The 12,622-nt window shown below is 38.8% G+C and overlaps 3 protein-coding genes across 3 annotated transcripts; 2 read left to right on the top strand and 1 right to left on the bottom strand.

Annotated features, from left to right (window-relative positions):
• Nucleotides 1–533: 533 nt before the first annotated feature.
• LOC103949826 lies at nt 534–2,752 on the top strand. Its single transcript, XM_009360947.3, has 4 exons — nt 534–1,140; nt 1,452–1,604; nt 1,711–1,916; nt 2,413–2,752. Exons 1-4 carry the CDS (start codon nt 649–651, stop codon nt 2,618–2,620), a joined length of 1,059 nt encoding a protein of 352 aa, XP_009359222.2. The 5' UTR covers nt 534–648; the 3' UTR covers nt 2,621–2,752.
• A 565-nt stretch (nt 2,753–3,317) lies between these two features.
• Nucleotides 3,318–3,927, top strand: LOC103949827 (60S ribosomal protein L27a-3). Its single transcript, XM_009360948.3, has one exon. The coding sequence runs from the start codon at nt 3,348–3,350 to the stop codon at nt 3,786–3,788; it is 441 nt and encodes a 146-aa protein (XP_009359223.1). The 5' UTR covers nt 3,318–3,347; the 3' UTR covers nt 3,789–3,927.
• Nucleotides 3,759–9,459, bottom strand: LOC103949932 (protein DETOXIFICATION 30-like). Its single transcript, XM_018648101.2, has 7 exons — nt 8,722–9,459; nt 7,932–8,473; nt 6,135–6,221; nt 5,626–5,682; nt 5,166–5,523; nt 4,988–5,074; nt 3,759–4,898 (listed from the first exon to the last, which is right to left on the bottom strand). The coding sequence occupies exons 1-7, from the start codon at nt 9,001–9,003 to the stop codon at nt 4,752–4,754; spliced, it is 1,560 nt and encodes a 519-aa protein (XP_018503617.2). The 5' UTR covers nt 9,004–9,459; the 3' UTR covers nt 3,759–4,751.
• Between the last annotated feature and the right edge of the window lie 3,163 nt (nt 9,460–12,622).

The following is a 12,622-nucleotide window of genomic DNA, read 5'->3' as shown; positions in this document are numbered from 1 at the left end:
CAACGGTGAGTATATACACAAATTCTCTAAAAATTTTGATGATCAATATAAAATATTGACGTGATGTAATTATAACCGTTCAAATAGGATGAGATGAAATGAGAGAGAGATTAGCAAGTACAAAAGATACTAAGCCTCTTGGTTTGGTGGGTACCTACGTCAAGCACCCGAACTTCAATAATTTGATCAAACGATTAAAAATTAAGAGAAATGTGTGCAAAGTAAAAAAAAATATGAGTAACACCATTCATCTGAAAAAAAAAAAATAATTAATAAATAATTAATTGAAGGCAAAACTTTTTGGGGCATATCTGAAATTACCGCAAAAAAAAATATTGACGCGTGCACGCGTACTCGTAAAACGACGGCGTAAGTAACGTGTTTTCGCGAGACAAATCGAGGCTGCTACAGTTGCCACACGTCTCTCGTCTGTGACGCGCCACGTTCACATGCTTTCCAAGACTATTGCCCTAGCCAAACTCAGAATCTATGATCCAGAGCGCCCAGATTAATAACGTAATTACGTATCAAATTAAGGGTATTTCCGTCTATATAAATCAACGACCCAAATCTCTCTCCCACTGTCTTTTCAGCGGGAACCCCATATCTTACTCTTCTCTCCTCTTTTCTGACTCTTTCCGGAACACGATGGCCGTGGTTATCGGAAACCTAGCTCTGCTACTAGACGTCACGTCGCCTAGGACCACAGTTCCTGACCGGAAGACCCGTCCGGTGGCGCTCGACGCCCTTTTGAACATGAGCCTGACCTTGCCGAAGCGGGACCCGCATAGTCACGCGCACAACGGGTTTATCGCGGTCAAGGGATTTGACTCGGACGGGGAGACTCGGAGCCAGCGAGTCGTGGCTCGGGGAAAAGCGAATTCGAAAGTAAACGGCGTGAACTACGACAGGGACGAGGAAGGGAACGGGAATGGGTACGGGGACGGGGACGGGGACGATCAGGAGCCGTTGGATTGGGAGAAGGAAATGCGGAAGAGGTTGAAGGAGATCGAGGAGAGGAGGGAGTTGGAGAAGAAGGCGGAGGAGATACAGAGCCGCATGGAGGAGGATTTCGAGGACGGCGGCAGGGAAGAGACGGAGCAGGAGAAGCGGATGAGAGTGAGGAAAGAGCTCGAAAAGGTCAGTCTTTTGAGCCAATTTACTGTTTGGTTCCTCGGAAGACAGAGTAAAAGTTTTCGATTTTGCGTTGACAAGTGATTTGCGCACACCCTTTCTCACTTGCACACCCTGTTTATTTTTCGCCTTTAGATTGAATAAAAAGGAGGCACATAAACTTATGTATCAAATTGAAGCTTGATTCTTGAAAAGTTTATTGCTTTAGGCGTGTAATATGTTTTTGATTTCGTGGTTGGTGGGGAAATTACGGGTAGGCTCAATTGTAGTTGTAATAAGATTGATTGGTTTAATTTGTTGCTGTGGTATGAGGGCAGGTGGCTAAGGAGCAGGCGGAGCGGAGAGCCACCGCACAGTTGATGTTCGATTTGGGGCAGAAGGCTTATGGAAGGGGCATGTACGGCCGTGCCATTGAGTTTTTAGAAGGCGCCCTTACGATCATCCCTAGGCCCACGTTATTCGGTGGTGAGGTTGGTTTAATTCCCCATTGACTATGTGGAACTTCTTTGGACAATTGTGTTAATGCCAGTACATGTTTGTTCAGTTGCTAATGGAAACTTTCTGTGTTGTTTTCAGATACAAATTTGGCTTGCTATGGCCTACGAGGCTAATAACCGCCATACCGATTGCATTGAACTTTACCATCAATTGGAGAAGAAACACCCGAGCGCCAGCATCCGGCGCCAAGCTGCAGAGCTTCGGTACATTTTGCAAGCACCAAAGCTCAAGATAACACAAGAAGAGATGGTAACCATACCACTCATTGGTTCTAGTTATGACAGGTATGGGCCCTTCTCACTCAAGCATATCATGCTAATTGTAATTACCCAATGGTTAAAGTGCATGTGTTTCCTCTGACCTGCATAGAGGAATCCCTGAATCACCTGGATCGGGCTTTCCAGTTCTCGGTCTATCAATTACAAGGCTACAACATTTGATGCCCCCCTCGTTGAGCATTAAGGTCCTTCCAACATGTAATGGAGACTTGTTAAGATGGTCTGAAAATTAACCTCTTGACGGATGTTTGATAATCTTGAATTTTCTAGAGAAGCAGGGCTGCAAATGCAAATAAACATATTGAACTAAAACCGTTCTTTTCTTCACAATTCGGTAGCTTTGTTTTGAATAACATGGAGGTCGTTTGATAACCATATCGCTTTTAGTTTTTCACAAAAACACTTGGTTAACACCCGTTTATGTCTCGGTTTTTTCTCATTTCCTGCAATTCTTCTCAAATCTTCCCTGACTAATGCGGTTTATGATGCTTGAGCTATGCAGCTATGCTGGAACGTGGAGTGATAAATACAAGGACAAAGCACCGATTAGCAGCGGGACAGTGACCAATCAGCTCCCTTCGTCTAGAGACTATTTCGGAGACTTTATGGTATGGCGACCTCCAATCGGACTGGAAAAAAACCAAGCGTTTTGGATAGGTTTGGCATTGTGGTTGGGTTTAGTTGGAGCTGCGCTCTTTATTCAAAACTGAATTATACAAATCCTTCTTGTTGTATTTGTGTATCATTGAGGTGTTTGTCATCTTATTCATGTAATTATTGGTTGTTCTTGTAATATATGTACATTTCATGGCAAAAATGTTGAATCTCTCTACTTTCTCAAAGTTGCATTTTTCATTTCCAACTCCTTTTTGTTTGAGTAACCTGTTTTTAACAACTTAGAAAGCAAATATTACCAAATAGGTCCCAATCATTGAACCATATTCCGAACAGACAGCGAATCATATTCTAAAATGACAACGAATCACTCAATGATTTTAGTGTGGCCTCTATAGAATCTAGAAGTGAGCTAAAACCGTTTTAAAAACTTTATATGTCAATTCACGTAGGATTGTATATTGGTTAAAGTTTCTTCCTACCTTCAAATTTAGTTGTGTGACATTCTACTTAGAATTTGACGTCTTAAATATTAATTTTCACATTGCGGGGTTCTTTAGGTCTAAAATTATTTCTGGTGTGGGCCGGATGATTGGGCTATGACAAAGAGTAAAGATATGGGCTGGCTTTAAAATGCCACAGTTAGCCCTACGTGAAACGCCTCGCGAATCCTCAATCCTCAGGGTAAAAGCGTAAATCCACATGAATTCCCACCGGATAAATACCCAAAATCCCAACCTCCCCCAATCTTCTGTGCCGCCGAAACCCTAGCTAGGTGAGTGAGAGCAGGAGGCGCAGAGAGAGAGAGAGAGAGAGAGAGAAATGACGACCCGATTCAAGAAGAACCGCAAGAAGAGAGGCCATGTCAGTGCCGGTCACGGTCGTATTGGCAAGCACCGAAAGCATCCCGGAGGTCGCGGTAACGCCGGAGGCATGCACCACCACCGGATCCTCTTCGACAAGTACCATCCAGGGTATTTCGGCAAAGTCGGTATGAGGTACTTTCACAAGCTTCGTAACAAGTTCTACTGCCCCATCGTGAACGTCGACAAGCTCTGGTCGCTCCTCCCCCAGGAGGCCAAGGACAAGGCCACCAAGGACAACGCGCCGCTCATAGACGTGACCCAGTACGGCTTCTTTAAGGTCCTGGGCAAGGGCGTGTTACCGCAGAACCAGCCCGTCGTGGTCAAGGCCAAGCTCATCTCCAAGACCGCCGAGAAGAAGATTAAGGAGGCCGGTGGCGCCGTCGTGCTCACCGCTTAGGTTTGGGTTGTTTTGGAATTTTGAGCACTAGGGTTTTCGATTAAAGTTGCTGTCTTTTCGATTTGGAATTTCTGTTTAGACTGCTGAGCTACAGTTTATGTTATATTTTGGAAGTTTAATTAGCGGATATTTATATGCATTTCTGCTTTTCCAAATGAACGGTTTTGCTGTGGATGTATGATTACGTTGTGGTATCGTGACGGTTTTGTTTCGATTTTGTGTTTGTTAAATTTTGTTTGGCAGTATGATTATCCATTTTCGAAAGCTCGTGAGCATTGCTATGTATGCTTTCCGAATGCAGCATTGAAATTCATGTTGATTCGACGCCACTTGCACTTGTGAAATCGAGTTTTTGCATTTGTGCATTTCGTCTATTTTCCACAACATATGTGCTGGGTGTAGGCCCCAACTGTATCTTGTTAGTCCTCCAATGCACAGGTTGAATGGCCAGAAATGCTTTTTGCCGGTGTGTTTTGGGTAGAGGTCATCCGACTGCTTAACAGTTTATGATTGTTTTGCATATTAGACCCTCTTAAGATTCACATTCGTTTGCATTTGTGATGTGTTCTTGGTTGGTTTACAAGTTCAACAGATGTTATAGAGGCAGAGTAAAATTGAATTGATCTTCTGTCCTCCTTGTTAATCCACTCAGTTAAGTATTTAGTAACTATCAAATCAGATGTTCTTACGCACCGTATAACTGCATTTGTTAGTTTGCTCTTTTAGGCTGTACAAGCATATGATGCGAGCTGTAATAAATAATATATTTTAGTGCTGCTGTTTGGGAGAAGAACTTACATGCAACTGGGACGGTGTCCTAATTAGGGCTGAAAAAGAAAAAAACCGAAAAAACTGAACATGACCTGAGCGATAGTTAACACGATTTTATTTATCGACTGTTTTCATTGTCGAGTTCCATTGCCATATTAGGATTCACAAGATGTATGTTACTTCTTACAGTATCTAGCCCTCCTTCCTGATAAGACCTAAATCGTTGTTCTTTTCCAAATCTGTATGTCCATCGTTGTTCTGTGAATCTGTATGCCCTCTGTTCTCTTTCGATTCTATTTCCCCTCCCCATTTCCTTATCCTGTCTTCAGCTATAGATGCCTGCAATATCATTACAGATTACGTCTCAGCTTATGTTTTTCTCATTGGACAGACCAGAATATTCGATATCGATCAACCACCACCGTTACCTCTTTGTTCCAGCTGGTTTTACAAATCATCGAAAAAAGGATACCAGTTTGAAGGACAGTCCCCAGCAGCAATCCAATCCAAATACCCTGGAAGTTATCAATATATATTTACTTTACCACTCAGTAAATATAAAAACTGGAATGGAAGCAGACGTTGGTTAGGTCAGTGCGAACTCACCTTTGCACCCCCATGAAGCTTGTAACCCATGATTAGGCCCAAGGGAACCCCAAATGCATAGTAGCATATCATGTTCATATAACCCACTACAGCTTGCCATCCTGCTCCAACGGCGACCCCAGAGAGAACCGTTTGAGCGTTGTTTATAACAATACAGGTAGCCAGCAACGGAGTGAGTTGCTTCACAAGAGCTTTCACCTCCGAATCGCTTGAAAACAAAGACGGATATATGTCCCGGGTGACGATGAGTGCTAGCGAGAGGGCAACGCCGATCAGAAATGAAGTCATCACGGCCACTACTAACGAAAACTTTGCCGTTCTTGGGTGAGATGCGCCTAGTTCATTAGACACTCTCACACTGCAAAGTGTTAAAGATTGCATTTCAGATTAAGATTTTTTAATGCTTTTTGAAGTTAGCAAGTTTGATGTAGTAGTATGGATGCGGGACTGAACGAATGACCTTATAGCTGTGTTCATGCCGAAAGCTACCATGAACGTCCATCCGGATATGCTCACACTGCATAACGAACAGCGCTATATCAAAATAAAATATTTTCCCAAAAAAAAAAAAAACCCTGAAGAAATATTGAAAAAAATAAAAAGAAATATGTTTATGCACCAAGTACGTTTCGCCACATTTCGGTTGAGCTAGAGCGACTTTGTAATGCTCACAACTGGCTGACTGGGGAGAAAGTGGTATTTGGATTCAGAACTTCTTTAGATCTCTCATTTTTTTTCAAAGATCTGCAATTCTAATCTGTTAAATTTGTGGTTCAAAATTTCTTTCTAATGTGAATTATTCAAAATATTTGGAGTTCGGCATTTTTGGAGTTGGTGTTATCTCAAAAGTTTGAAAACATAGTTCAAGACTTCTATATTTTTACCTAGACGTCATGCAAACAAGGCACGACCGTGTGTCTTAAACTGACCCGAACGCGTAACAAAATAGCAGAAGAAGAAACCACTCACCATATGGATAGGCCATCCACAGCAACCTTTGCATTCTTCAGATACCCAGCAAAAAGAACTAGTGCCATAAAGTACCAATATTCCAAACTGCACAAGATTTTAAAAAATAAAATCACATGAGCTTATTCAATTAGCAAAAGCCTTGAATAAAGGTTAAAAGTTAAAATTTGGCAAAACGTTGACTCCAAATTACAGCTAACGTGTAAATCTTAGCCATAATGCTACATCGATAAGGATCGTAAGCTGTGACTAACAACTTTTTATGAGATTGGAGATATAGAATTTAATCTAGTTAGAGAAGAGTTTTCTTTTTTCTTTTTTTTTTTTTTTTTTTTTTTGTTGCATTTAAGTCGAATCACCCTCATAGTTTAGCCCGTATCATCGTGGATAGGGTGTTAGCCTTCTACCCATGCGTTTCAAATTTGAAATTTCGTTCATGAAAATGTTGTAATAGTTTCAACCCTTTCCCACACCCTTAATAATAATAAGTTTATAAAAATATTCTTATTCAAATTAGTTAGAGTAGTGTTTTTTCTTTTGCACTTAAGTTCGAATCACCCTCCTCATAACTTAGATCAATTTAGAATAGAATATATTTTTCCTCACTTGCCATTATTCACAAAATTAAGTTAACTTTATTTTGGAATTAACTTGGCTCCTGAATGAATGAGGAGTTCCTCCTCAATTCACTATGTAGCCAATTCACGAATCTCATGCTTATAATCCGAATCGTCCATGTTATAAATCACTACATAAAAATTATCTCTACAAAAAATTAATTAACTATGAGATCGTTTGGTTATCAAATTGTACAAAAACAAATAGACGATGCGTAATACATGGATTCGGCAAATAAATTACAAACCTCTATCTGTTTGCTACAATTAATTGACTAAACAACCTTAATTTTAATTGATTTTTTGTAAAAAAAATAAGGGAAAACTTGATATAAGTCCAATTTTTTTAACCAATAGTAGGAACAGTCCAATTTATTAAAATAAGTCCAAGTCCTTAAATTTAATTATTTTATTATCAATAATTAGCTATTCAATGATAAGATTTATTATAAAAATCAAATTTCTTCCTAATTATCTCTTTGATTATTATTTTTTTTTTTTTAATTTCTTGTTCTTCCTCCTGCTTTAAACCCCATTTATAGATTTTATTTTTAATTTTTATAATCAACCTATATCACAGGTTAATTATTTGACATATTCTTTTTTATAATCAACGTGTCACAAATTCATGTGTCTTGCTTGTAGGTATATAATGTTTTTTCCTACCTTTTAGTTGGGTTTCATATCTCACTTACAGGTATAATATATATTCATATATTTGTTACTTGAGTTAAGGTACAATGTTTTGTAGATAATTTATGTTAGTATATTAGTTTTTTTTTTTTTTTTTGTAAGATATTAATTAGATTTTTTGGAGTTGAAAAATGCATAATATTAGAAGATTTTAATTGATTTTTAATATTTAAAAAAAATATAAAATGAGTATAAAATAAATAAAAACATGTAATTAGATAATTGGAATCACTCCTAAAAACCATCTATGTTTTTGGATCTAGATCTAAAAGCAATAATTTTTATATATTAATTTATAACATAAAAATTCCGATTATAAACACAAAGTTTTAAATAGCCACTAAAAAAAAATTAAGCAGTGACTCCTCCTTAATGTAGACGAGCCAAGCCTTTATCATTATTTTTTTATAAAAAATAATTTAACTCAATATTATGCAATAATCGTAAAAATAATTTAGAATTGAGTTTAGCAAGTCTGTTTGAGTACCAGATCATGATTCCAGAAGCCACAGACAACTTAACAAAACCCCAAAGATTATGAAAGGCCTTCCACGAGAACCCAACCCAAGCTCGACCACATGTCCCAGAAAATATATAAACCAACTGAGCCAAAACTATGAACCACCAGGACGCGTTGAACACGACGGCGGCGCCCGCCAGTCCCCACCCGAGCTTCAACATCAAAAGCCAGCTGAACAACGTGTGCAAGACCAGAGCCACTGCGGATACCGCTGCCATGACCATGATCTTGCTCTGCGACTGCAAGAACTTGGCTAGCGGGAAGTTCATGGCGTAGGCAAACAGTTGTGGTATCATCCATATCGCGAACTGTCCCGCCGCCTTCGATATGTCATCGGGCTGCCCTATCAGTTTGAGTAGTTGCTGTGCAAAGATGTGAAAAAAGGAGAGCAGTACGGCGGTGGCGTTGAGGATCACCCACGACCTCTGCATGTAAATTCCTAACATGTCCAGCCGCCCTGCTCCGAACGCTTGCCCACACAACGTCTCAAGCGCGCTCCCCATGCCCAACTTCAATAATTTTGGATATACAGGTCAACTTTTTTTTCTTTATAAAAAATAGTTGGCGAAACTGAGATATTTTTACGCCATATATTGTAACTTTACAATAATTGAATGTGGTTAATATTTTATCAGCAAATATATGGTCAACAACAAGATAGAAGGAACATACACACATAAATATATATATATATATATATATTTATATATTTGCTGAATATGATTGAAGGTAGTGGTTGCATGGTGAGCGTACGAACCATAACACCAAATGAGAAGCCGGTTATGACAGAGTTTGCGACGGATACGGTTGCAAGCTCTAAGATGCCCACATGGCCGGCGAAGATCTGTGTGATGGCGGCGATGGAATATTGGCTTAAGGAAGTGAAGATGGCTGGGCCAGCGAGGTACCATAGCGTTTTGGTTTCTCTGTAGAACAGGCGGGAGAAGTCACGGAAGCTGAGGATGGGAGGGATGTCGCCGGCATGCACCACTACCGGATTATCCTCTTGGTCAAGTGCCATCCGGGATGTCGTCGGCATGCAGAGACGTACAGCACCACCTGCCCAATATTGTATTATAATATATGCTAACTTTTGTCTGGTATATATGATATTTTTGAGTGGTGCTGCTTAATCTGGGACAATAATTAGACATGACTAGTTAGTGTATAGTTTTACTGACCACCAATAAATAAAAGTCACATGTCAACCAAAACTCTTGCTAAATTTATAACCAAACAACCAACTCTAACATTGCACCTATAACCAAACAGCCACTCTCTCCTCGTAAGACTATGTTGCTGTCTGCCGTAGATCTCGTCCGCAAAAACCTCTCCTCTGCTGAGCCCTCCCCTACACCAAAACATCTTCCATCGAACCCAGCCTTGCCCACTCATAATCCAACCCTCTCTTTAGCCATGGAAGGACGTCTGCACCCAGTGGCGAAGCCAGAAATTGACAGGGGTAGAGACGAAGTCAAGTAGTGTCTACGAAACGGCGCCGTTTCAATTATTTTTTTAATTTTTTTTTTTGTCAGGACCAAAACGACGTCGCTTTGGCCTGGATGATTTAAATTATAAAAAAGAAAAGAAAAAAAAAAGCGCAGTCTACTACTGCGTGGAGCAGAACCCACACATCTTCGGACCGCAATGAGCTCTGAACCACTTAAACCCAATGGCGGATCCAGGATTGTAAGATTGGGTGGTCCAAATCTAAAGTTCCAAAAATTATTAAATGAAAAATAATATTGAAAAATTAAACAATAAACAACTTTTCATTCACAATCTTCGTACACACAACATTACAAATTACAAAGACTAAATATGTCCCCAACGAGATTTCATACTAAAAAATGCGTCATGATAGATTTATTGTCAACTAGAGCAAAAACATCTGTATATGATTGAAATCATCCAATATTGAAATTGAACTATTTGATATGTGGACACTAGAGAGGAGACTAGTGTTGTGCTGGTGGGTGGCCCTCGGTGGGGTGGGGTGGGGATAAGGAATGGTTCTCTGTTTCAAATTTGAACTGTTTTGTTTTTGTTTTTCAAAAAAAAAAAAAAAATTTGTGAAAACTATATATTAAAGAAGTGCACCAAACGCACCATTTTACTAAAGGATGTTTTCAAACCCAAGCCCTATGTAAAACACACCGTTTTACTTAAATGATAAATAGTCTTCTTCTTCCTTCTTCTAATTTGCAGAACACCAGAACTCTGCAGCCCTGCTCCTCTTATCCTTCACTTTGTGCCCAGACTTGGGTGGTCTCAGGACCACCCAGTTCCCTTAATAGATCCACCCCTGACTAAACCAGTGGGTTTTCCGACGAAATGAGGAGCGGACTCGGAAATCCAGTCCTGTTTTCCGACGATGGGAGTGGCGGCCGCCACTCTTTGCCCTCACATGGCTTCGCCACTATCTGCACCTACCCACTCACAAGTCACGACTCGCGCCACCTTTCTCTCCTTGCTACCATAGTTGCATGGGAAGAAAAAAAAAAGGAGTTTTAACGAAAAGTCCACGGTACTGTTCACTTTAACGAAAAATCACATTTTTACACTAAAAAGTCAATCCTAGTACTATTCACTTTACCCTTTATTTTGTCCTTATCATTAAAACTCAAAGTTTTCAAGCCATTTTCATTAATTTTCTAAAAAAAAAAAATAGTGGATTGGGGTTGGGGTCGACGAAGGAGAGAGACAGGAGGAAGAGACGTGAATGCTGTCAATGGAGGATTTGTCATCGATTTGGTATCATGGTCTGTTTTCGAAGTTTGAGAAGAACTCCAATGAAGGACATTTGGCCAGGTGGGAGCGGACAGTGAACGGTGCAAGTGACCGGATGGGAGAGGACGGTGGCTGGAGATTTTTTGCGAGAAAGAATATGACGTTTGGTTAGAAAGATAGAGGTGTTTGGCTATGAGTTTAGAGAGTTAAAATAAACAGTTGTCGTTATCTAGTTAGGCCACGTGCAACAGTCAGTGTGTCAGGACCCAAATATTATCCCTTAATTAGCCTGCTTTTATTTGTTCAACTCTCACTTTCATAGGAGATAAATGATTTTTATCCCCAAAATATAAGGGAAATAATCTATTTAAATTATACTTTGTAAATCATATATTATTTATTTAAATTATATTTTAAAATTATATGATATTGTTATTGATGATTAAATTATTATTTATAGGTTAATCAACGTGCTTTTTTATTATTAGCGAGACATTGCATAATTTATAAGAGGAATGCTAGTCGGACTTGTCCAAAAAATGAGTCTAGCCTGACTCTCCCATCACGTGGAGATATTTTTCAATGTGATCGGAACATAAGATGGTACAATCATTACTCTTGCTGTCATGTTATGATTACGCGAATTGAAAGTAAAAGTTGTCGACACATCATTGTTGGATGCAATTTCTTTCTATCATGTATGATTACGCAAATTGAAAGTAAAGGTTTTTGGCACATTATTGTTGTATGCAATTTCTAGAGAGAATCAGCAAAACCCCTTGCTAATCACTAATTACGGCTAGACACGTGATTGATGATCAGCAAAGGGTATTGCTGATTCTTTCAGCAGCCAAGTCCCATTCTTTGTGGATGTCCCTACAACTTTTAGAAGACCCGAGTTTCTCAATGGAACTCAAACCTTCAAAAGGATGTTTAGAATATTATCTTAACAAGAGAAATGTTAAGAAGATTATATCAAAGGGACTTTTCGTGAATTTTTTGTCACCTCACAATTTAACGTTAATTTATATAACAACATTATAAAATATTATGCAAATAACAAAAGATAATAGATTCTTTATGAAGAGTTTCATTTTTAAAGATTGTCTTTAGCATTTCCCGTTTAACGTATTTTATTCTCATTAGCAATAAAATTATCAACATTGTCCTCGAGATGCCAAGTGGACCTCAGACTTTCTTCCACTATTGTACTTGTATTTTATTATTTCTAAATAGTGCTTATTTTTATGAACATTTAAACGAAGAGTAATGTTAAGAAGATAAATTTATAAATAAAATTTATAAAGTAAATGATGTGTCATCAATAGAGATGATCACGTTTATTAATGCTTAAATAATAATCCAATTATCCATATATAGGTCATTTAGTTTACAAAATTTTATTTATAAATTTAACCTCCTTAACATTATTTTTAAACGAAACTCAATTTCCGAGATATAACGTACAAGTTAATGCCTGAAACTGTAAAATTAACCGGCAAATCTTCCCTCGTGCATCGCGCACCACTGCTGGATTTAATGGAGTGTCTAAGTGGGTGCAGCGTGAAGACCTGCTCTTGTTTCTTGTGGAAATTATAGTGAATGGAAGTAGGAATCAAAATATAGTTTTAATGGGTTTTAATTGTGATGTTTGCTGAAATCAACCCACTCACTCGGCCAGTAATTTCCACCGTACACTCCACTTACCTCGAAAGGCTTCAAGTCATGGTTGGTGGAATTCCAGGCCAACTAACGGACCGGAATGTGGAATTTTTTTTCAAAGAGAATGGTTGAAGTGACATATTTATCTCCCCATCTGTAATGTCAAATAAATGATATATTGGAAAAAAAATAAATTATTCCAAAATACGATCAATATAGCAATTTAGATTTGAAAATTCAAGTTTTCAAAAATTATTTATGCAAAG

This window comes from the organism of the source record quoted next, unplaced genomic scaffold (assembly GCF_019419815.1).
Source record: "Pyrus x bretschneideri cultivar Hongxiangsu unplaced genomic scaffold, Pyrus_bretschneideri_v1 Contig22, whole genome shotgun sequence".
Classification (NCBI taxonomy): domain Eukaryota; kingdom Viridiplantae; phylum Streptophyta; class Magnoliopsida; order Rosales; family Rosaceae; genus Pyrus; species Pyrus x bretschneideri.
The sequence above is the reverse complement of the archived record's forward strand: the minus strand, read 5'-3'. Positions and strand labels throughout refer to the sequence as shown.